The sequence below is a fragment of the Tachyglossus aculeatus genome, chromosome X1, assembly GCF_015852505.1.
Source record: "Tachyglossus aculeatus isolate mTacAcu1 chromosome X1, mTacAcu1.pri, whole genome shotgun sequence".
Taxonomy (NCBI): Eukaryota; Metazoa; Chordata; class Mammalia; order Monotremata; family Tachyglossidae; genus Tachyglossus; species Tachyglossus aculeatus.
Window position 1 is genome coordinate 115,997,804 of NC_052101.1, and position 23,205 is coordinate 116,021,008.

Sequence of the window (23,205 nt, forward strand, 5' to 3'; positions counted from 1 at the left end):
AATTCAAACACTAGAAATATGATCGAATAGCCTGGGCACCACCAATTGTGAAATCATCCATTTGCCTGAATTCTAAAAGTCAGATTGCAGGAAGCTTCCAAAAATCACCATATTCTTGAGGATACAAATTGATTTCTGAACAATTTTATGGGTGCCAGACTTTAGCTCAATTCTGAGCTAAATTGTAGACTCAGGTAGCCAGGTATCTGGAAATGGAGGTTTGTTTGCTTTTTTAAAATGGTATTTGTTAAGCACTTACTATGTGCCAGACACTGTATGAAGCTTTGGGTTGGATACGTGTCTATTAGGTTGGACACAGCCCTTGTCCCACATGGGGCTCACAGTCTTAATCTCTATTTTACAGCTGAGGTGACTGAGGCACAGAGAAGGTCACACAGCAGACAAGTGGTGGAGCTGGGATTAGAACCCAGATTTGTGTTTTTTAATGCTATTTCCAGTTTCCAGGGGAACATGTTGTCCAGATACGTGTCTATTAGGTTGGACACAGCCCTTGTCCCACATGGGGCTCACAGTCTTAATCTCTATTTTACAGCTGAGGTGACTGAGGCACAGAGAAGGTCACACAGCAGACAAGTGGTGGAGCTGGGATTAGAACCCAGATTTGTGTTTTTTAATGCTATTTCCAGTTTCCAGGGGAACATGTTGACCAGATAAAAGCTTTACAGTAGTTCTGATGAGTGGGAGACCCGTATATCTGCTGGAGTAAATAGAGTAGTTTTTGAAGGCCAAATGGCATCAGATCCCAACTAAAGATTTTGTTTTATGGTATTTGTTAAGCACCTACTATGGGCATTCATTCAATCGTATTTATTGAGCGCTTACTGTGTGCAGCGCACTGTACTAAGCGCTTGGGAAGTACAAGTCGGCAAGGTATAGAGATGGTCCCTACCCAATAACGGGCTCACAGTCTAGAAGGGGGAGAAAGACAACAAAACAAAACATGTAGACAGGTGTCAAAATCGTCACTGTACTTAGCACTGGGGTCGATACAAAGTCATCAGGTTGGACACCATCCATGTCCCACATGGGACTCTTAAGCCCCATTTTACAGATGAGGTAACTAAGGCACAGAGAAGTGAAGTGACTTATCCAAGGTCACATGGCAGACAAGTGGTGGAGCTGGGATTAGAACCCAGGTCCTCTAACTCCTAGGCCCGTGCTCTATGCATTAGGCCACTCTGCTTCTCTACAATAAATTCTGCTTCTTGAAAGAGAAAATTGACTTCTCCAAAGGAATGGTACCTTCAAATCAGTGGAAGCCAGGAGGACGGCAAAGGTGGAGAGATGGTTGCAGCTGCATCTTGTTTGATTTTCATCAGCAGAGATGACCTCACAGCCTTGCTTAGACCAGGTTATGTTGTTCCAGTAGACACAGAGGGACCGTTCCTTTGGAGTTAATGCCTGGAAGTAGAATGACATTACCATCTCCACCCAATCACGGTTCATCCCCAGAGAAAATTAGAGACGGAGTTCTGTTGAGTAATTCTTAATATCACTTTCCCAAAACATGGGGCATGAAAGTTGCCTGGGAGATTGTAAGCCCCCTGAGGGCAGGGAAAATTTCTTCCAACTCTATTATACTTTCCCAAGCACTCAGTACAGTGTTCTGCCCAGAGTAGTTCTCAATAATGGCTATTGATTGATTGGATATTGTCTCCCCAACCTGGGAAAATGCACTCTGGCCACTGCAACAGTGTTTATGTGAACTTGGTCGATCTTCAGATGTGCTGCCCTGTCTGAGTAGAAATTCTGGGCCTGATCCAGGCCAGGAAAACCCTGGCTAGTAAGGGACCTGAGTCCAAATAGACACTTGAATTTCAGGAGGTTTCTTTGGTCTCAAGTGTGAGCAGTAGTAACCCCATCCGATGTCCAGATCCTTCTTAGAATCGTTTACACCTCAGATATGCTACTGGTCACAAGTCGGGAAGTACGAATATCTGTGTGACTTTCCAACTCACAAGTCCCCTTGGTTAGCTGAGAAGCCCAACACGGAAAGAATATGACCTAGTAATAATAATTATTACGGTATTTGTTGAGTGCTTACTATGTGCTAAGCACTGTTCTAGGTGCTGGAGGAGATACAAGGTAATTAGGTTGTCCCATGTGGGGCTCACAGTCTTAATCCCCATTTTACAGATGAGGTCACTGAGGCAAAGAGAAGTTAAGTGGCTCACCCAAAGTTACCCAGCAGACAAGTGGCAGAGGCAGGATTAGAACCCATGTCCTCTGACTCCCAAGCTCGGGCTCTTTCCAGTAAGCCACGTTGCTTCTCACTAAGCCACGCTGCTTCTCACTAAACCGTCCTTAGGCCCAGCAGGGCCCAAGCCAGAGCCACTTACCTGCTACCAGGTTCACGATGAAGTTTGGCTAATGACCATTGACCAGCTCATTCAGGGATGGAGGGGTGGGATCAGAGCTCATGGACAAGACCAGTCGAATTCTCACCCACCTGAACATGCTGGAAAGTGAAGTTAACTGGGGCAGAGAGGGACATATTCTTCCCAAGTCCAATTGTTCCACTCACTACCTTAGAGTTCAAGTGGAAACCACGCAGTTCTCCTTGTGTGATACTCTCGTTCATGATGGACCCCAAGGTAGCATAGGAGATGAAAACAACAGCACCTGTGAGAATGAAGGACAAAATCCCCATGACTTTGTAAGTTCCTCGAGTGTGTGTTTTGCTTCTGTTTTCTCCCAAAGATTTAGTACTGAGCTTTGCACTAAGTAAGCACATTTAATGCCTTTGATTGAACATCCATTGGTAGCAATGAATACCATTGATTACACAGAGGTGACACATTCCCTGCCTACTGTGAGTGTACAGTAGGAGACAGGAGAGACAGAAGTAAAAATATTTGGAAATGGAGCAATCAAAATAGATAACAGTATGTACAGTGAAATAAACATACATACACATGCTGAAGATGAATGTAAATAAATACATTAGAGTTAGAAATGACTGATAAGTTACTAAACCTGCGGTGTTGGAAGTGGAGGAGTTGGGATTTTAGGAGAGCTTTGAATGCAAGAGAGCTGTGGCCTGTACACTTTGGAGAGCTGGGGGGAACAGCATGAGTGAGGGGACAGAAACAAGAGAGAAGGTAAGCTTGTGAGGAATGATAAAAGTGAGTCAGTGAGGGCAGATGAAGAGAACAAATATTTTATTTGGGGAGAGTGGGTGGGGAGCCTTGAAGCCTGTCGTGCGGAGTCTTTGCTTGACGTGGAGGGACAGACAGTGGGCTGAACAATGCTTCCAGAAGATGATCCGTGCAGTAGAGATCAGATCAGGGAGCGTCTGGAGGCAGGGAGACCAGTGAGTAGACAGAGGCAACACCACTGATAAACTGATTGAATGATCAAGGCTTGGAGAAATGGCACCCAAGAAGAGATTCACCCTGCACGTCAATAGCTGGGTCCAGAATGGAACCCGGGTATCCTAACTTCTATCCCACTGAATGAAATCTAAAATTCAGGTGGACAATGCTGAGATATTATATTTTGTGCCTGTGGGCAGTTCTTCAGTACGGTGTCCAGGATCCTCTCAGCCCTTTACCTGGGCCTGTAACTCCAGTCAGGGGATTTTCCAACCTGGCAACACAGTCCAGAGATGATGGGGGCAGTTTTAGGGGATTAATTCAGAAAGGAAAAGTGAAAAAGTTTAAAGGTTGGGGCTGCTCTCTTGCTAGGAGTCTCTGTGCCCCTTTACCTTTCAAGTCTTCTCTGTTAACTGTAGAGCAGTGAATCTTCAAAGACTCATTTTTAGCCATCAGGTGGAATATCTCATTCTCCGCTGTGCAAGGGCCCTTAACTTTACGTGTTTCAATACCTGAAAAACAGGTTTGCAGTTGAGACTATTTCACCTATTTCTCCTTCTTTTTCCCCTCTCTATCTATCAAAGTCTTTATTCTTTTTGTACAAATTGTAAAGACTATGTTGCTTGACTTTCTCTAGGAAATGGAGTGGGTTTAAAACTTAAAAAGCCCAGTGAACCCCTCACAAGGAGTAGATCAGGCACTCGACTTCAGTAACAGAAATAATGAAGTAGAAGTGTAATAATCAACTTCCTTGATCACCATGTGTGATGACTATCCCCACTTTGCAAGTGAGGAGACTGGATCCCAAAGCAGGATGGGATTTGTTGCCTAGACTGTTACCACAAGTCAGGGCATGGAACTGATGCTAGAACTCTGGCCTCCTAACTGGAAGCGCTTAGTACGGTGTTCTGCACACAGTAAGCGCTCAATAAATACGATCGAATGAATGAACTGGAAGCTCAGACTCCATCTATGCTTTGGACACTCAAGAGGAGGCGGCTGAGAGCCCAACAGGCCATTTCTGCCCCACCAAAATGAGGAATCTTTCAGAGAGCCCAGAGGCCAAGGCTACCTCCTGCTTCTCTGCAAGTAAGAGGAGAATTACAATGAATTGTCCTTTGATTCCTCCTCTTTATCAATTTCTTAGAGACAAATTTTTCCTGTAGTCTTTGTTCTTTTCAGCGGAGGACTTCTATTTAAAGCCCTGTCCACCCTGCTGAAATTGCCTCAGACTTGCTGACAGGGCTGAATTCAGTGACCACCTTTTTAACCCTGCCAGTGGCAAAAGGAGATTGAGGTCACCTCTCCCCAAAGCACACAACAGCGACAGAAGCTTGTGTTGATGTCGCCAACTGCGAAATCTACAACCGAGCAGTGTGGAAACAAACTCAAACAGCTACTTTTTGGTAAACAACATAGCTCCAGTCAGGCAGTCAGGAATTGGGACCTGAGCACACACAGCCTAGCACTCCATTAAGAGTTTTGAAAATCTTATTGGACCAAATGAAATCCAAGTGGCCATCTTGCGTTGAAAGTCGGATGTTGTTTCTTACCCATAAACTCAGTTTCCTCCCTCAGGGTTTCATTTGCGGAAAGTCTGAGGGCAGCCGAGAATACACCTGATTGCACACTCTCCAGAAAGAGTGTCACCAATGGAATCGTCTTCTCCTTTCTCCCAGGAATCACTTGGAACATGTTGTTTGAGAGCGCTTCGGAAAAATTTGTAATTTCCTGCAGGAAGGATAAATATCCCCTTAAGCAAGAAAACAGGTGAGATTCACGGGGAACGGGAGTGACAATATTTCTTGGGTAAGACCATGTCCCTGCCCTTGGCCCAGTCTGAGAGGAATCACAGGAACACTTCTCTCAAAGATATCCCAGGATTTTACGGAGGCAGAAGGAAGCTCCTCAAGGTATCGATGGCAAGAGGGTCAACATTTCTGGAGAAAATCATTTCAATGAAAAGTTAACCGGTTTTCCCTTTTTCCAATCAGCGGTATTTATTGAGTGTCTATGGTGTGCAAAGCACTGTACTACACACTCTTCTCATCCCACATCTTAGTGGGATTCAATCAATTGGAGAACAATATGTTCAAAATAGCAATCCGAACTACCACCTTACTAACATGCTGTTAGCCTGTTTGTCTCAGGATGACTTTTTGTGACACTGAAATGAGTGTATGGATAGTGTAACAGAAGTACTGTCAAACTATGGGTCTGGAAGCTGAACCCCATCAGAGTCCAGGGACACGCAATAGCACTAGCAGCAGGGTATAGTCACTGAAAGACCAACAGAAACCAGAATGGAAAAGAGGCCAGACAGGAAAGCCAACAAGACTGATAGAGAAAATCAGTTGGCAGGTGGGAGAGAATGTCACTGTAGAAATGCATAATAAATGCATCTGAAGAGAAAAAAAGTGGGAGAGAAACACCTGGGGAATAAAATGAGCACTATATGATTTCCATGGTGTTTAAATATGGAGGTTCTGTGGCTGCTGGCCTAATAATAATAATGATGGTATTTGTTAAGTGCTTACTATGTTCAAAGCACTGTTCTAAGCTCTGGGAAGGTTACAAGGTGATCAGGTTGTCCCACATGGGGCTCACAGTTTTAACCCCCATTTTGCAGATGAGGTAACTCAGGCACAGAGAAGTTAAGTGACTTGCCCAAAGTCACACAGCTGACTGTTGGCGGAGCCGGGATTTGAACCCATGACCTTCGACTCCAAAGCCCGTGCTCTTTCCACTGAGCCATGCTGCTTCTCATGGCACGCCACACGTAAAATAAGTTTCTATCGTAGCAGAGTCCGTGAGGACGTCCAGAGCCTTTTTGCAGATCACTGGCAGTGGCATCCTCAAACAGAGAATGAGAACAACAGCAACAGTAACTTAGTTCTGGGCATGGCCTCCTTTTCAGAAGTTCCAATCACAAATATCTCAGGCACAGGATGCTTAGTCCTTAAACTCATTATTTTGACATTCACCGACCATATCGTTTTGCGATCTTTTGAAAATTTTAGTGATGTCTTTAAAAAACTCTTTTCACTCTTCATTTTCCTTAGGTAGATGTGACAGACAGAAAGGGAGAGTGAGAGAGACGAGGAGTGTGTGTGCGCTGGGGTTGTTAGAACGGAGAACAGCGGGGGTGGGTTTCACCTGTAAAGAAAGTGCAGCATTTCCGTATCCACATCCCCGCGATAGTCGCCTCAGATGGGAATAAATCTGACTGCTGTTTTCCCGGTAATAGGTAGTATTAGGCTGTGAGAGAACATCAAAAGGATTATTTTTATCTTCACTATGAATCAGGCTGTTGACTCCGTCGTTAGAACACCTAAATTTTTGTCATAAAGCCTCACTCCAATGCAATTAAGATATAAATTGGCCAATCAAAATGCCTTCTTCAATCCTAACTAGCAAATACCTCAAACAGTGGCTAATCCACTCATACATCACGAAAGGCTTTGCATACTATTTCCTAAGCTGAACTGTTTTGCCAGAACTGTCTTAAGCACTGGAGGGAACAAAAGCCCCCCGCAAAACAAGGGGGAAGTCCTGGGGCCTAGGAACTGAACTGACTATATTACAACCCTGTAAGTGATGTTCTTAATAGTCAGCATGTTCCTGGGAGTCAGAGGGCCTGGGTTCTAATTCAGGCTCCGGCACATGCCTGCTGTTTGACCTAGAGCAAGTCACTTGATTTCTCTGTGCCTCAGTTTTGTCATCTGGAAAATGGGGATTCAATACCTCTCCTTCCTCCTACTTAGATTGTGAGCCCTGTGAGGAACAGGGACTGCGTCTGACCTAATCATCTTGTATCTTCCCCAGTGCTTAGAACAGTGCTTGCTATATAGTAAGTGGTTAACAAATACCACAATTATTATTGCTATATAATCATGGAAAGAAACAGGCAAAACAGATTCAGATAAAGAGGAGGTTGAATTAAAAGCGATACAGGTAAATGTGATGGCTCTGTAACACTAGTGAGAGTCATTTTGTACTATTATTTGTTGCATTGTCTGTCTTAATATCTCCCTTTCACATACAGAAACCAAATTCATCACCTTCTGAAACATACCTTAATGTCACAGTCTTGTGAAACTGTATTTTCGTTTTTGAGGTCAGAGGAGTTGCTGAGATTTTCTAGGAATATAAAACATTCAGACTTGTTAGAGAAGTGTTTTTTCTTATCTCAAATCCCAGTGCTGACATAAGATAATGGAAACTTTCCATAACTTTCTTCCTTGATTCCTGATACTTCCAGGATCTAAAACTGAAAAGCATCTCAGAATGGACTATGACCAAAATAATAATAATAATGATAACAATGATGGTATTTGTTAAGTGCATACTATGTGCCAAGCACTGTTCTAAATGCTGGGGTAGATGCAAGGTAATCAGGTTGTCCCACATGGAGCTCACAGTCTTAATCCCCATTTTACAGATTGGGCCATAGATTAACATAGAGCTTGGGCCTGGGAGTCAGAAGGACTTGAGTTCTAATCCCAGCTCTGCCACTTCTCTGCTGTGTGACCTTGGGCAAGTCACTTAAGTTCTCTGTGCCTCAGTTGCCTTATCCGTAAAATGGGGATTAAGACTGCGAGCCTGTGAGCCTGTTGTTGGGTAGGGACCGTCTCTATATGTTGCCAACTTGTACTTTCCAAGTGCTTAGTACAATGCTCTGCACACAGTAAGCACTCAGTAAATATGATTGAATGTGGGACAGGGACTATGTCCAATCGGATTAACTTGTAACTACCCCGGCGTTTAGAACAGTGCTTGCTGCATAGTAAGCACTTAACAAGTATGGTAATTATTATTAATCAGCCCAAATGTCAGTTTTTGCCCCAGAATGCTTGGGCCTCTGCATCCTGGCCAGCCTCCTGGACTCTAAGTTCGACTTTGAGGTTCCCCTGGGGTCCACAGGGAAGGCTACATATTTATTACTCTAGTTATTTATTTATTTATTTTACTTATACATATCTATTCTATTTATTTTATTTTGTTAGTATGTTTGGTTTTGTTCTCTGTCTTCCCCTTTTAGACTGTGAGCCCACTGTTGGGTAGGGACTGTCTCTATATGTTGCCGACTTGTACTTCCCAAGCGCTTAGTACAGTGCTCTGCACACAGTAAGCGCTCAATAAATACGATTGATTGATTGATTGATTGATCTGACTGAGGAGAAGCAAAGCCCAAAATGGAGTCTCAGTCAGTTGGGTATATTGACAGGCTCCTTGGGCAACCTAATTGGATAATTGGCTCAGGTCTGGGCTTTGTTATGTGAGCAGAGACTTGGCCCGTGATGTCTTTACACTAGGCATGCAGGAGTAACTCCCCATGCTGTTGTGACATTGGGAATTCTGGGGACAGGTGAAGCCACGGAGATACTAATCAATATCTGGAAAGCAAGGAGAGAAGTTCCCATTAAGTTCTGAAAGAGCCTGACTTGGATTCTAGGTTTGAGCTGAAGAGGCCAGTGATGTTTTGATTGATAGCTGCACACTGTGAACACCTAGGTAAACTAGGGCTCCAGAAAGAGCAGCAGCATTGTTTAATAGATAGCACACGGGCCTTCTCTCCTTCTACAGCCCAGCCCGCACCCTCCACTCCTCTGCCGCTAATCTCCTCACCGTACCTTGTTCTCGCCTGTCCTGCCATCGACCCCCGGCCCACGTCATCCCCCGGGCCTGGAATGCCCTCCCTCTGCCCATCCGCCAAGCTAGCTCTCTTCCTCCCTTCAAGGCCCTACTGAGAGCTCACCTCCTCCAGGAGGCCTTTCCAGACTGAGCCCCTTCCCTCCTCTCCCCCTCGTCCCCCTCTCCATCCCCCCCATCTTACCTCCTTCCCTTCCCCACAGCACCTGTATATATGTATATATGTTTGTACATATTTATTACTCTATTTATTTATTTATTTTACTTGTACATATCTATTCTATTTATTTTATTTTGTTAGTATGTTTGGTTTTGTTCTCTGTCTCCCCCTTTTAGACTGTGAGCCCACTGTTGGGTAGGGACTGTCTCTATATGTTGCCAACTTGTACTTCCCAAGCGCTTAGTACAGTGCTTTGCACACAGTAAGCGCTCAATAAATATGATTGATTGATTGATTGAGGACCTGGCTTAATAATAATAACTGTGGTATTTGTTAAGCACTTACTATGTGCCAGGCACTGTACTAAGAACTGGAGGAGATACAAGGTATTGGATTAGACATAGTCCCTGTCCCACATGGGGCTCACAGCCTCAATCCCAATTTTACAGTTGAGGTAACTGAGGCACAGAGAAGTGAAGTGACTTGCCCAAGGTCACACAGCAGACAAGTGGCAGAGCTGGGATTAGAACCCATGACCTTCTAATCCCGCCTCTACCACTAAAGCTCTGCATGAGCCCTCAGGACTGAGCCCCTCGACCTGTGGACAGCCTTCTGGCCTTCCCGTCACAGTCTTCCCTTTCAGGTGGGGCCCAGTCCTCTTCTTTTTATCGCCATCCCAAACCCACAATCTCCTTTCTTCAGGCTGCTCCTTCCCCAGCCCTCCACCATTTATCCCTGTCAAGAGCCGTCATGGGCAAAATCCCCTTCATTCTTGACCTCTTCCTAACCCAATAACAGTTCCTTCAAGACCCAGTTCAATATACATGATGCTTTCACCCCTGTTATTCTCTCTTTATGGGGATTTTGTCTTTGCTCACTCCACTCAGCTCACAGGGAAACCAGTGAATCAATAGTTATCTATTAAGCACATATTTCAGGCAGAGGACTCTATAAGCACTTGGGAGAGTACAATAAAATAGAGTTGATAGACACGATCCCTGCCCACAGGGAGCTTACAATCTAGAGGGAAAGACAGACACTAAAATCAACTAGGAGCAGGAGGAAACAAAAGAGTGGAAAAATATGTATGGAGGACAATGTGGGGATGAGAGTAGTCAGGTGTTGAAATAGCAGTCGAGGGAGAAGTAGGTTGTAGAGATGAGAGCTTCATCAGGGAAGGCCTCCTGAAGTAGGTGTGATGTCAGAAGGGCCTGGAAAACAGGATGAGCAGTTGTCTGCTGGATGTGAAAGGGGTGAGAGTTCCCATGAAGGCATGAGAGGCAAGAATGAGGTACAGTGAGTAGGTTGTTTGAGATGAATGAAGCATGCAAGCTGGGTTTTAGGGAGATAATTGAGTGGCTAAATAGGAGAGAGTGTCCTCTAGACTGTGAGCTCCTTGTGGCCAGGGAATGTGTTGACTAACTCCTTCTAGACTGTGAGTCCACTGTTGGGTAGGGACTGTCTCTATATGTTGCCAACTTGTACCTCCCAAGCGCTTAGTACAGTGCTCTGCACACAGTAAGCACTCAATAAATACAACTGATTGGTATTGTACTCTCCCAGACACTTAGCGCAGTGCTCTGTACACAGTAAGTGCTCAATAAATACGATTGAATAAGAGAGCTGATTGAGTGCCTTAGAGCCACTGGTCAGGAGTTTCTGCTTCATGCGCAGAGGAATGCACAACTATTGGAGGATGTCTTTGAGGATTGGGGAGATGTGTGGTAAAGGATGTTTTAGTAAAATCATCCAGGAATCAGAGTGAAGTATGGACTGGAGAGGAGACGGGAGATAGGGAGCTCTGAGAGGAGGCTGATGTAGAAGTCGTGTGGGGATATGACATGTCTCCCAACTCTGCTAACTGTAGCTTAGGATAGTGTTCTGCACACAGTAAGTGCTGTATAAATAGCATTCATTGATTGGGAAGATTGATTGACTGATTGAACGGAAGTTCTTGAGGACTGAGGAGATGTGTTTCCTTCCCTCCTACAACTCAGCCCGCACCCTCCGCTCCTCTGCCGCTAACCTCCTCACTATGCCTCGTTCTCGCCTGTCCAGCCGTCGACCCCGGCCCACGTCCTTCCTCTGGCATGGAATGTCCTCCCTCCACACATCCACCAAGCTAGTTCTCTTCCTCCCTTCAAAGCCCTACTAAGAGCTCACTTCCTCCAGGAGGCCTTCCCAGACTGAGCCCCCTTTTTCCTCTCCTTCTCCCCATCCCCCTCCCCGTCCTACCTCGTTCCCCTCCCCACAGCACTTGCATATATTTGGACAGATTTATTACTCTATTTATTTTACTTGTACATATTTACTATTCTATTTATTTTGTTAATGATGTGCATATAGAGAAGCAGCGTGGCTCAGTGGAAAGAGCACGGGCTTTGTAGGCAGAGGTCATGGGTTCAAATCCCAGCTCCGCCAATTGTCAGCTGTGTGACTTTGGGCAAGTCACTTAACTTCTCTGGGCCTCAGTTACCTCATCTGTAAAATGGGGATTAAGACTGTGAGCCCCCTGTGGGACAATCTGATCACCTTGTAACATCCCCAGTGCTTAGAACAGTGCTTTGCACATAGTAAGTGCTTAATAAATGCCATTATTATTATTATATAGCTATAATTCTATTTGTTCTGACGATTTTGACACCTGTCTACATGTTTTGTTTTGTTGTCTGTCTCCCCCTTCTAGACTGTGAGCCCGTTGTTGGGTAGGGGCCGTCTCTATATGTTGCTGACATATGTTTCCCAAGCGCTCAGTACAGTGCTCTGCACACAGTAAGCGCTCAATCAATCAATCAATCGTATTTATTGACTCAATAAATATGATTGAATGAATGAATGAATGAATGTGTGATAAAAGATGCTTTAGAAAAATGATCCAGGCCTGAGGGTGAAGTATAGATTGGGGAGGAGAGAAATAGGAGGCAGGGAGTTCTGAGGGGAGGTTGATGCAGAAGTTGAGTGGGGATATGACAAGTGCTCGGGCTAGTGAAGCAGCAGTTCTGATGGAGAGGAAGGGGAGATTCCGTTAATGGTTATCTCCACCACTAGATTGTAAATTCCTGTTAGATTGCAGATTTCTTGAGGGCAGAGATTGTAAATAATTACTCAGTTGTACTCTCCCAAGTCCTTACTACAGTGCTCTGGACACTGTTAGCACTCAAATACCATTTTTCAATTGATTAATTGACAAGATTTGGTCTCATTCTGAATATAAGAGTTGAAAGAGAGGGATCAAGGAGACAAGGGTAAAACTAAGAAAAAGAGTAAAGTTATTTGGAGGAGCAGATTTGGGAGGGAGAGGTTCGGTTTAGGACATGTTGAGTTTGAATGTCAGCAGATGCTTTTAGAGGCATCTTGGAGGCAGGAGGAAATGCAAGGTGGTGGAGGAGACAGTTCAGGGCTTTAGTAAGGTAGATTTGAGAATCATCCATGCAGAGGTGGTAGGGGTGTGTCCGATGTGCTTGGCACATAGTAAGCGCCTAACAAATACCATAATCATTATTATTATTATTATTATCTGTATATGTGTATATGTATGTATGTACATGTATGTATGTATATATGTATATGTATTATTATTACCTGTATATATGTATATGTGTTTGTACATATTTATTACTCTATTTATTTATTTATTTATTTTACTTGTACATATCTATTCAATTTATTTTATTTTGTTAGTATGTTTAGTTTTGTTCTCTGTCTCCCCCTTTTAGACTGTGAGCCCACTGTTGGGTAGGGACTGTCTCTATATGTTGTCAACTTGTACTTCCCAAGTGCTTAGTACAGTGCTCTGCACACAGTAAGTGCTCAATAAATATGATTGATTGATTGATTGATTGATCTCATAATCTTATATCCACCCCAGAGTTTAGCACTTAATAAAAGAACTATAATTATTACCATTGATTATTCATTCATTCATTCAATTATATTTATTGAGCACTTACTGTGTGCAGAGCACTGCACTAAGCGCTTGGGAAGTACAAGTTGGCCACATATAGAGACGGTCCCTACCCAACAGTGGGCTCACAGTCTAGAAGACTGTGATTATTATTATTGCAGGTCTTTTGAAGACTATTCCTCAAGCATAAGCCTCAGTCCCCTTGTTTGGAATCAGCTCTCCACTCACCTTTACAGCTTACTCCTTCACCCACAAACTTCAGTTCACCACTGCTCGATGCAAATCCCTTTTTGCAAGTGCAGAAGTATGTTCCAAGAGTATTGCTGCAAGTTGCATGCACAGGGCAAGCTGTGGTGTCCAGACACTCATCAACATCTGGAGGACAGAAGAGGCAACAGAGAGGCCAGTCTAGTTGAGTGGCATAACAGGTTAGACCTTGGCTACTTCACAATCCCACAAATTCACAAATCAGATTAGCCAGAAAAATTGCAAGTTTACAATTTAGAATGAATTTCCACAGAACCTTCACACTGCAAATTCCCAAAAGCAAAATTCCCAAAATTCCCTGTAGATGCAGGAATAACTCCCTACGCTGTTGTGACAACAGAACAGGTGGAACCATGGAAACACTCTTCAACCCTCTTGACTGTGAGCTCTTTGTGGGCAGGGAATGTCACTGTTTATTGTTATATTGTACTTTCCCAAGCGCTTAGTACAGTGCTCTGCTCACAATAAGTGCTTAATAAATATGATTGAATGACTGAATTTAAAAAAAAAAATCAACGGGAGAAGTTGTGGTTAAATTCTGAAAGGGCCTGACTTGAATTCCTGGCCTAAGCTGAATTATTATTATAATATTTGTAAAGCACTTGGTGTCAATTACTGTTCTAAGCACTGGGGTAGATGCAAGTTACCTGCACAGCAGTAACTAAACTGATGAACAGTTAAATAATCTTTTTTAGTACAAAAGGGGACTGTTCCAAGCCTAGTGGTAGCCATTGATCAGTTTTGAGCACATCAGTGAGAATGCTGGCATTAATTTGACTGAACTACTCAAGAATTGTGGGGTGTTTTTTTTCAGTCAGGGCACATATCAATTCTGATTAGACCCTGCTGGCCCCTTAGGCCGTGTGTGCTAGGCTCTTGGGTAAAAATAGTTTGTAAAAATCTGATGGAGCCCCCCGCTGACTTAGGCATTTCAGGGGACACAAGATGGTGCAGGGGAAAGTTGGTGTTTGTAGTTGAGACACACAGAAAATAGCACTGATTTCTCACTTCACTTACTGTGTGCTGAGCACTGTACTAAGCACTTGGGAAGTACAAGTTGGCAACATATAGAGACGGTCCCTACCCAACAGTGGGCTCACAATCTAGAAGACTGTGATTATTATTATTGCAGGTCTTTTGAAGACTATTCCTCAAGCATAAGCCTCAGTCCCCTTGTGGAGATCTGGGCTTGAGTTTCTCCTTCAAATCTGGAGTTTCTGGGAGCCAAACCTGCTTTTACTGGTGCACTTTTAACCAACTGCCCAAAGGATTGGAACAGTTGGAATTCCAAGGACAGACTGAGCTGATGAGACCCCTTTCAAAATCTATTAAACGGATGGCTAAAGCGTGTGGTTAATTTCTAACCAATTTCCTGATATTCAGTTGTGGTAACTCACCTACTCACCTAAAATTTCCCTGGTGACCATGTTTTCAAAGGCCAAAAGTCATCGGAAGTTAGATGGAATTTGCACCAAAATCTGTAGGTAAAGCTCTGCGTGAGCCCTCAGACTGAGCCCCTCAACCTGGGGTGGTCATCAAAAACGCAAACGCAGCTGGATTTGGACAGTAACCTGGCCTCCTCCTCACAGCCCTCTGTTTCAAAGGGGCCCAGTCCTTCTGTTTTTATCACCATCCCAACCCTCCAATCTCCATTCCTTAGACTGCCTTTTCCCCAGCCCTCCACCACATATCTCTGCCAAGAGCCACTGAGGGCAAAAATCCTCTTCATTCTTGACCTCTTCCTAACCCAATTACAGTTCTCCTGAGCCTTGGTTCACTAGGTAAGCATGGTATTTTCTTCCCTATTGCTGTCTCCTTATGTGAACCTAAATTTCTCCCACTCTGCTCAGCACCACAGGGAAATCAAACAGTGAACCAGTCCATAGCATACGCTGAGAGCTTAGTCAATGAAGAGCACAAGCACTTTGTTCAGGCGACACACTCTACTAAGCACTTAGGAGACTACAATATAATAGAGATGGTAGATGGTACTCACAATCCCTGCCCAAAGAGAGCTTACAGTCTAGAATGGGAGAAAGACACTATAATCAATTAGAGGCAGGAAGAAAGAACAGAGTGTAAAGATATGTACAGCCAAAGAGAACTGGGGCGAATGTGAATACCCAAGTGTTTAGATGATGCTGTAGTGTTGAAATGGCATTTGAGAGGGAAATAGGTGTGGAGATGAGAGCTTCATCAGGGAAGGCCTCCTGCAATAGATGTGATGTCAGGAGGGCCTGGAAGACAAGATGAGCAGTGGTCTGCCGGGTGTGAAGGGGGAGGGAGTTATCAGCAGAAGAGAAGGTGTGAGCAAGAAAGATAAGAGTGAGGTACAGTGAGTAGGTTAGTTTGAGAGGAACAAAACATGAAGGCTGGGTGGTAGGGGGAGAATTGAGTGGCTAAGCAGGGCAGGGGGAGGGGAGGGTGATTGAGTGCCTTACAGCCACTTGTCAGGAGTTTCTGCTCAATGCATCAGGGAATGCATAACTAATGGAGGTTTTTGAGGATTGGGGAGCTGTGTGATAAAAGAAGTTTTAGGAAAGCCAACCAGACAGCAGAGTGAAAAAAGCACAGGAGAGGAGAGAGACAGAAGGAAGGGAGTTCTAAGTGGAGGCTGATGCCGAAGTCGAGTGGGGATATGACAAGTGCTTGGGCTAGTGAAGTGGCAGTGTGGATGGAGAGGAAGAGGAGATTCTGTTAGTGTTTGTCTCCCCTGCCAGATTGTAAATTCCTTGAGAGCAGGGATTGTTTATAATTCCTCTTTTGCACTCTCCCAAGCCCTTAGTACAGTGCTCTGGACACAGTAAGTGCTCAATGAAAACCATTGATTGATTGATAAGATTTAGTGACAGATGGAATACGGGAGTTGAAGGAGAGAGAGAAGAGTCAAAGAGTCAAGGGTATTGCCAAAGTTAGGGGCTTGAGAAATAATAATAATGATGGCATTTGTTAAGTGCTTACTATGTGCAAAGCACTGTTCTAGGCGCTGGGGAGGATACAAGGTGATTAAGTTGTCCCACGTGGGGCTCACAGTCTTCATCCCCATTTTACAGATGAGGGAACTGAGGCACAGAGAAGTTAAGTGACTTGCCCAAAGTCACACAGCTGACAATTGGTGGAGCTGGGATTTGAACCCATGACCTCTGACTCCAAAGTTGGGGCTTTTGCCACTGAGCCATGCTGCTTCTCTGGGGATAAATGGGGAGGATGGTGGGGTTGTCAGGTTTGATGGGAAAGTTATTTGGAGAAGAGGGCTTGGGAGGGAAAATGAGGGGCTCATTTTAGGATATATCAACTTTGATTGCCTGCAAGACAAGCCTGTAGAGATATCCCGGAGGCAAGAGGAGAGGCAAGGTTGTGGAGGAGAGAGGTTGAGGCTTTAGTGAGGCAGATTTGGGAGTCATCCATGCAGAAGTGGTAGAGGTGTGTCAAATCTCATAATCTTGTATCTACCCCAGAGTTTAGCAGATACTACTATGTGCATTTAATACTCACATTTAATACTATTGAATACTATCATTATTATCAATGATTATTATTACTGCAGTTCTTTTGAAAGCTGTCCCATCAAACGTAAGTCTCAATCCCCTTGTTTGGAACCATCTCTCCACTCACCTTTACATTCTACTCCTCGATTCACAAACCTCTGTTCTCCACTGCTCGTTGCAAATCCATTTTTGCAAGTGCAAAAATATTTCCCAGACATGTTGGTGCAAATTGCATGCGCAGGACAAACCTTGGTGTTCAGACACTCATTAACATCTGGGGGACAGAAAAGGAGACAACGGAGAGAAGTCTAGTTTGCTGGTATTAAAAGCTAGATCTTGGCTAGTTCACATTCCCAGAGGTTGGCAAATGAGGTTAGCAAAACCCAAAATAACCAGTTTAAAAATAAGAATGAATGTCCACAGAACCTATACGCTGGAGGTTTTTGGAGGCAAAGCCGTCCCTGCATATGCAGGTGTAACTCCCTACGGTGTTGTGACAGTTGGAATTTTGAAGGTAGGTGGAACCATGGAAACAGGCATCAATTTCTGGAACTACTGGAGAAGTTCCTGTTAAATTCTGATTCTAGGATTCTAGGTCTGGGCTGAAGAGGCCAGTGATGTTGTGATAGCTCACTGCTGTTATTATTAATAAGACATTTGTTAAGTGCTTACTATGTATCAAGCACTGTTATAAAAGCTGGGGTAAATACAAGTTACCTGTACAGTGGGAAGTCCCATGGATACCAGGTTTCCAAACAGTTGCAGGGGGAGGCAGGAATCCAGCTAAACATCTGCATGAGTAACTTCCCATTGTATTATTGCAGGTAGAATGAGGGCCACAAGGTGAAGGCCTCTGAGCACATTCATCTATGTCTAGGAAGCAGACGACATTGAGTCATAAAGTATTTCACACCCTAAGATGTTACTGGCAATCAGAAACACATATGGAGCACTAAGTGTTTCTTTGCCATGATCATCTGCGGAGGGAAGTAGAAAAGATGAGCCCATCTGTAGTTTATGGGGTAACAGAGCCATCAGGCTCCGTGGACAGGAGACTGTAGCTTCACAGAGCATTTGGCTAGATCGCCATTAGCACTACAAAAGGTACAGTTGAACCAGTTACAAATATTTAGGCCAGAGGGCTCCACGGTTTTTCGGTGGTGGAACAAATGACTACAAATCCACATAATAATAATCATAATAATGGCATTTATTAAGCACTTACTATGTGCAAAGCACTGTTCTAAGCACTGGGGAGGTTACAAGGTGATCAGGTTGTCCCACGGGGGGCTCACAGTCTTTATCTCCATTTTACAGATGAGGGAGCTAAGGCCCAGAGAAGTGAAGTGACTTGCCCGAAGTCACACAGCTGACAAGTGGCAGAGGCGGGATTTGAACCTATGACCTCTGACTCCAAAGCCCGCGCTTTTTCCACTGAGCCACGCTGCTTCTCTAAGGTATGTAAGCTGCAAGAATTGTTTATTGATAACAACCGTAAAGTATATAGCTCATGGCGATTGAAAATATGACTGTTTAGCAATAATAAAAAGCTTAAAAATGGCGGCTAGCGCATGGGCCTGGGAGTCAGAGGATCTGTGTTCTAATCCTGACTCTACCACTTGTCTGCTGTGTGACCTTGGGTAACTCATTCCCCTTCTCTGTGCCTCAGTTACCTCATCTGTAAAATGGGGATTAAGACTGTTAGCCCCATGTAGGACAGGGACAGTGTCCAATCTGATTATGTTATAATATATATTATATATATTATTATATATTATTATATATATGTTATATATATATTATAATATATTATGTTATAATATATATAATATATCATATAATATATTATATGTTGCCAATTTGTACTTCCCAAGCGCTTAGTACAGTGCTCTGCACATAGTAAGCGCTCAATAAATACGATTGATGATGATTATCTTGTACCTCACTATAGTGCCTGGCTCATAGCAAGCACTTAAAAAATATCATTCGGGACCAGAGTGAAGTATGGCCAGGGAGAGGGGAGAGATAGGAAGGAGGGAGTTCTGCAAGGAGACTGATGCAGATGTCGTGGGGCCATGACAAGTGCTTGGGCTAATGTGGTGGCAGTTTGGGTGGAGAGGAAGGGTCAGATTCTGAAGATGTTGTGGAGGAAGAACCAACAGGATTTGGAGGCAGACTGAATATGAGAGTTGAAAGAGAGAGGAGTCAGGGATGTTTGAGGGGAGGATTTGAGATGGAAGATGAGGCGTTCAGTTTTGGGCAAGGTGCACTTGAGTTGCCAACAGGACATCCATGCCGAAATGTCCAGGAGGCAGGAGGAGAAGCGTGATTTCAGAGAAGGAAAGAAGTTGGGGGTAGTGAAGGTAGATTTGGGAGCCATCTACCTAGAGGTGGTAGTAGAAGCCATGAAAGCAAATGACCTCCCCAAGGGAGTGAGTGCATTTTGAAAATAGAAGGGAACCCAAAACTGAGCTTTAAGGGATTCCCAGAGTTGGAGAGCGAGAGGCAGAGGAAGTTCCAGAAAAAGAGACTGGAAAGGATCAACCAGAGAAGTTGGAGAGAACCAGGAGACGACTGTATCAGAAAAACCTAGGTTAGTGTTTCCTGGAGAAGGGGTTGGTCCACAATGTCAAAGATAGATGAGAAATTGAGGAGAAAGTGCATTAAATTTGGCCCGCAAGGAGAAAGAGGATGGTGATAGCCTGCTCCTAGCCCACCAATGCCATTTTCCCCTCACCTCCTCTTTTATTGAAGCTCATGTCATCCTCCTCCTCCACTTATTATAATCACTAATTGCTGCCATCTATCACCTCTCTGATCCCACCTTTGCTTTTGGGTGTGATTTTGCTGCCTTTATCACCTTCCTTCTCTCATTCTCCTTCCCAGTACTCATCTTTTGACACTTCACTATCCATGTGGATGATTCAATTAATTCCCCCAGCCACTTGCTTCCTCTCACATCTTAACTCCACAGATGTTCTCCTCTACCCTATCTCACTGACTCTCAAACTTGGACACCCATTGAGTCTCATCATCACTAATGATTGCATCATTTCAAACCTCAGCAACTCTCCTACTGCAACCTTCTGGATTGTCTTCTCACCCACAAGCCCAATCTCTGCAAAACTGTTCTCCCCCCCATAGAGATGGCTGATTATCACTTCTCCTCTCTCATCGACTCCCATGCCCACTGACTGCACTAATTATTCTATACTTTTAACGTCCTTCTTGAAGACCCCATGCCCCCATTTCCTTCCTCTTGCCCCGATGATCTCTTCAACTTCTTGGCTATCAAAATGGATACCATCAGGCATGGTCTCCCTTACCTACCCAACTCTCTTATTTTCTCCCGACCCAGCCAAATAACAGCAAAGGGAAGTAGTGTGGCCTAGTGGAAAGAGCAAGGGCCTGGGAGCCAGAAAGACCTGGGTACTAATCCCGGCTCTGCCATTTGTCTGCTGAGTGACCTTGGGCAAGTCATTCTTCCCAAGCGCTTAGTACAGTGCTCTGCACACAGTAAGCGCTCAATAAATACGATTGATGATGATGATTCATTCATTCAATCATATTTACTGAGGGCTTACTCTGTGCAGAGCACTGTACTAAGCACTTGGAAAGTACAATACAGCAATAAAGAGAGACAATCCCTGTCCACAATGGGCTTACAGCCTGGGCCTCAGTTTCCTCATCTGCAAAATGGGGATGAAATATCTATTCTCCCTTTCACTTAGGCCATGAGCCCCATTTGGGATAAAGACAGTGTCCAACCTGATTATCTTGTATCAACCCTGACACTTTATTCAGTGCTTGGCACATAGCAAGCACTTAACAAATACCACAATTATTGCCTGACTCAGCCATCTCTCAAGAAGAGATCTCACACCAGCTTTCAAAATCTTCCCCTTCTAAATTCACCTTCACGCCCATCCCTTCTCACCATCTAAAAACACTTGAGCCCACTCTTCTTCCCTTCCTAACTGCCATCTTCAAGTGCACACTGTCTAGTGGCTCCTTCTCCAGTCCCTTCAAACCTGCTCATGTCTCCCCATCCTAAGAAAACTTGTTCTGGATGCCACTGTGCCCTCCAGCTCCACCTCCTTCCTTCCATTCTTGTTCAAACTCCTCAGATGGGTTGTCCTCACGCACTGCCTCCACTTCCTCTCCCCCAACTCTTGTTGGCATTCTACAATCCAGCATCACCCTCTTCTCTTCCACATCACCAGTGAACTCCTCTTTACCAAATCTAAAGGACTCTGTCCTCCATGACTTCCCCGCTGCTTTCAACCCTGTGGCCCACCCCTTCTCCTGGAAACATTATCTAGCCTTGGCTTCACTGCCACAGTTTTCTTCTGATCCCCCTCTTACTTCCCAGCCTCATTTGCTAACTCTTCCTCTGCTTCCCATCCCCTGCCCGTGGGTGTCCCTCAAGACTCTGTTCTGGATCCCCTTCTCTTCTCCCATTGGCCTCTCTCCCTAAGGGAGCATGTGAACTCCCAGAGCTTCAGTGGCCACCTCAGTGCGCACGACTCCCAAATCTATCCTGCTAGCCCTGCCCTCTCACTGCTTATCACAATCCCCTTCAGTGAGGCCAGGTCTATGCTGCGCCGCTTCTATTTGCTCAGAGATTCTTACCAATACAGCCTTAGCTTTATTTCAGGACCAATTTCATGACCAAATGTAATTTTGCCTCTGGTCCACTATTTACCGTAACAGCGTTTGGCAAGACCCTGGAATTGGTATGCTCCAGATTTTGTTCTAAACCCCTGTCGGCATTGGCAGTAGTAACTTCCCAAAGTATTGAAACAAGTCGAATTAACCGGGCAATTGAATCCTTTCTGTTTTTGACATTCGTTGATATCTACAGCATAAAAGAGAATAAAGGAGAAAACATGACATTGACCATTCTATTGTTAAGTGGGTTCACAGCTAGATCAAGGATTGCTCCTGAAGAGTGGTGATAAAAGTTTTGTGTCCATGTGACATATGTGTTGGGTGATGTCTTATAGGGATCAACCCATTCTTTGTGATATCATACTGTATTAATTACTTGGATGAAAGAATTGAGAGCATATTTATCAATTTTTCAAATGCTATTAAATTGGCCATGTTGCTAACTCTTTGGAAGATGGAATATTTTTCAAATGGGATTGAATATGAGCACTTTTCATACCCTGCCTTGACTACTTCAACAGCCTTCTCGCTGACCTCCCTGCCTCCTGTCTCTCCCCTCTTCAGTCCATACTTCACTCCTGGATCATTTTTCTAAAACAAGTTTAGCTGTTTAGTCCATGTCTCCACACTCCTCATGAACCTCCAGCTGTTGCCCATCCACCTCCACATCAAACAGAAAGACCTTACCATCAGCTTCAAAGTGTTCAATCAGCTCATCCCCTCCTATCCATACCTCACTGATTTCCCACCACAACCCAGTCCACACACTTCCCTCCAACTCCAACTGTACCTGGATCTCATCTATTTTGCTGCTGACCCCTTGCCCACCTCCTCCCTCTAGCCTGGAATTCCCTCCCCCTTCATATTTGACAGACCATCACTCTCCCCATCTTCAAAGCCTAATTAAAATCATATCTCCACCAAGAGGCCTTCCCTGACTGAACCCTCATTTCCCCCAATCCCTGTCCCTTCTATGTCACCTATTCACTTGGATCTGTACCTTTTAAGCACTTGATATTCACCCCACCATCAGCTCCTTGTGGACAGGGAACACGTCTACCATCTTTGTTGTGTTGTACTCTCCCAAGTACTTAGTACAGTGCTCTGCACACAGTAAGTGCTCAAAAGACACATGGATTGAATTTGAAATATTATTATTATTATTATTGAAGATAGGCCCAACAAAAGCAGGATGAAATTCAATTGAGATAAATGCAAGATGCTTCACTTAATGAAGAAAAACAAGCAAAATTAATACCGTAATAGTAATGATTTAAAAATTGTGTTTTTTGTTTTTATGGTACTTGCTTAGCGCTATGTGGCAAGCACTAAACTACCCACTTGGGTAGATACAAGATAATCAAGTTGAAAACCGAGGCACAGAGAAATGAAGGGACCTACCCAAGGTCAGATTTGCAGACAATTGGTGCAGCTGGGATTAGAACTCAGATCTCCTGATTCTCAGGCCTGGTCCCTTTCCACTAGGCTAAGCAGCTTGGCAAAGTTTGACTAAACATATGCCCAGCAGAAAAAGGCCCGACATTATAGTTGAACAGAAGCTAAAGTTAAGTCCAAAATATAGTATCATAATTTAAAAAGTCACCGCTGATACTCTATACTGGTCAGACCCTTAATATAGTATTTTGCCCAATTTTGCTCACAGAATTTTTTAAAAACTAGAAAGAAACTGGAGAGGGTCCATAGAAGAGGGACAAAAGTGATTAAAGT

General features: G+C 44.1%; 1 protein-coding gene across 1 annotated transcript in view; it reads right to left on the bottom strand.

The window, feature by feature from the left end:
• ADGRE3 (adhesion G protein-coupled receptor E3) overlaps positions 1 to 23,205 on the bottom strand; it is a 45,256-nt gene that overhangs the window by 12,527 nt on the left and 9,524 nt on the right. The window contains exons 4-12 of the mRNA XM_038773041.1: positions 17,524 to 17,679; positions 16,934 to 17,080; positions 13,280 to 13,426; positions 7,411 to 7,475; positions 6,492 to 6,593; positions 4,889 to 5,066; positions 3,728 to 3,847; positions 2,471 to 2,643; positions 1,264 to 1,422 (exon numbers count right to left, since the gene is read on the bottom strand). Coding sequence (XP_038628969.1) covers positions 1,264 to 1,422; positions 2,471 to 2,643; positions 3,728 to 3,847; positions 4,889 to 5,066; positions 6,492 to 6,593; positions 7,411 to 7,475; positions 13,280 to 13,426; positions 16,934 to 17,080; positions 17,524 to 17,679 — 1,247 coding nt within the window. The remainder of the gene's footprint in view (positions 1 to 1,263; positions 1,423 to 2,470; positions 2,644 to 3,727; positions 3,848 to 4,888; positions 5,067 to 6,491; positions 6,594 to 7,410; positions 7,476 to 13,279; positions 13,427 to 16,933; positions 17,081 to 17,523; positions 17,680 to 23,205) is intronic.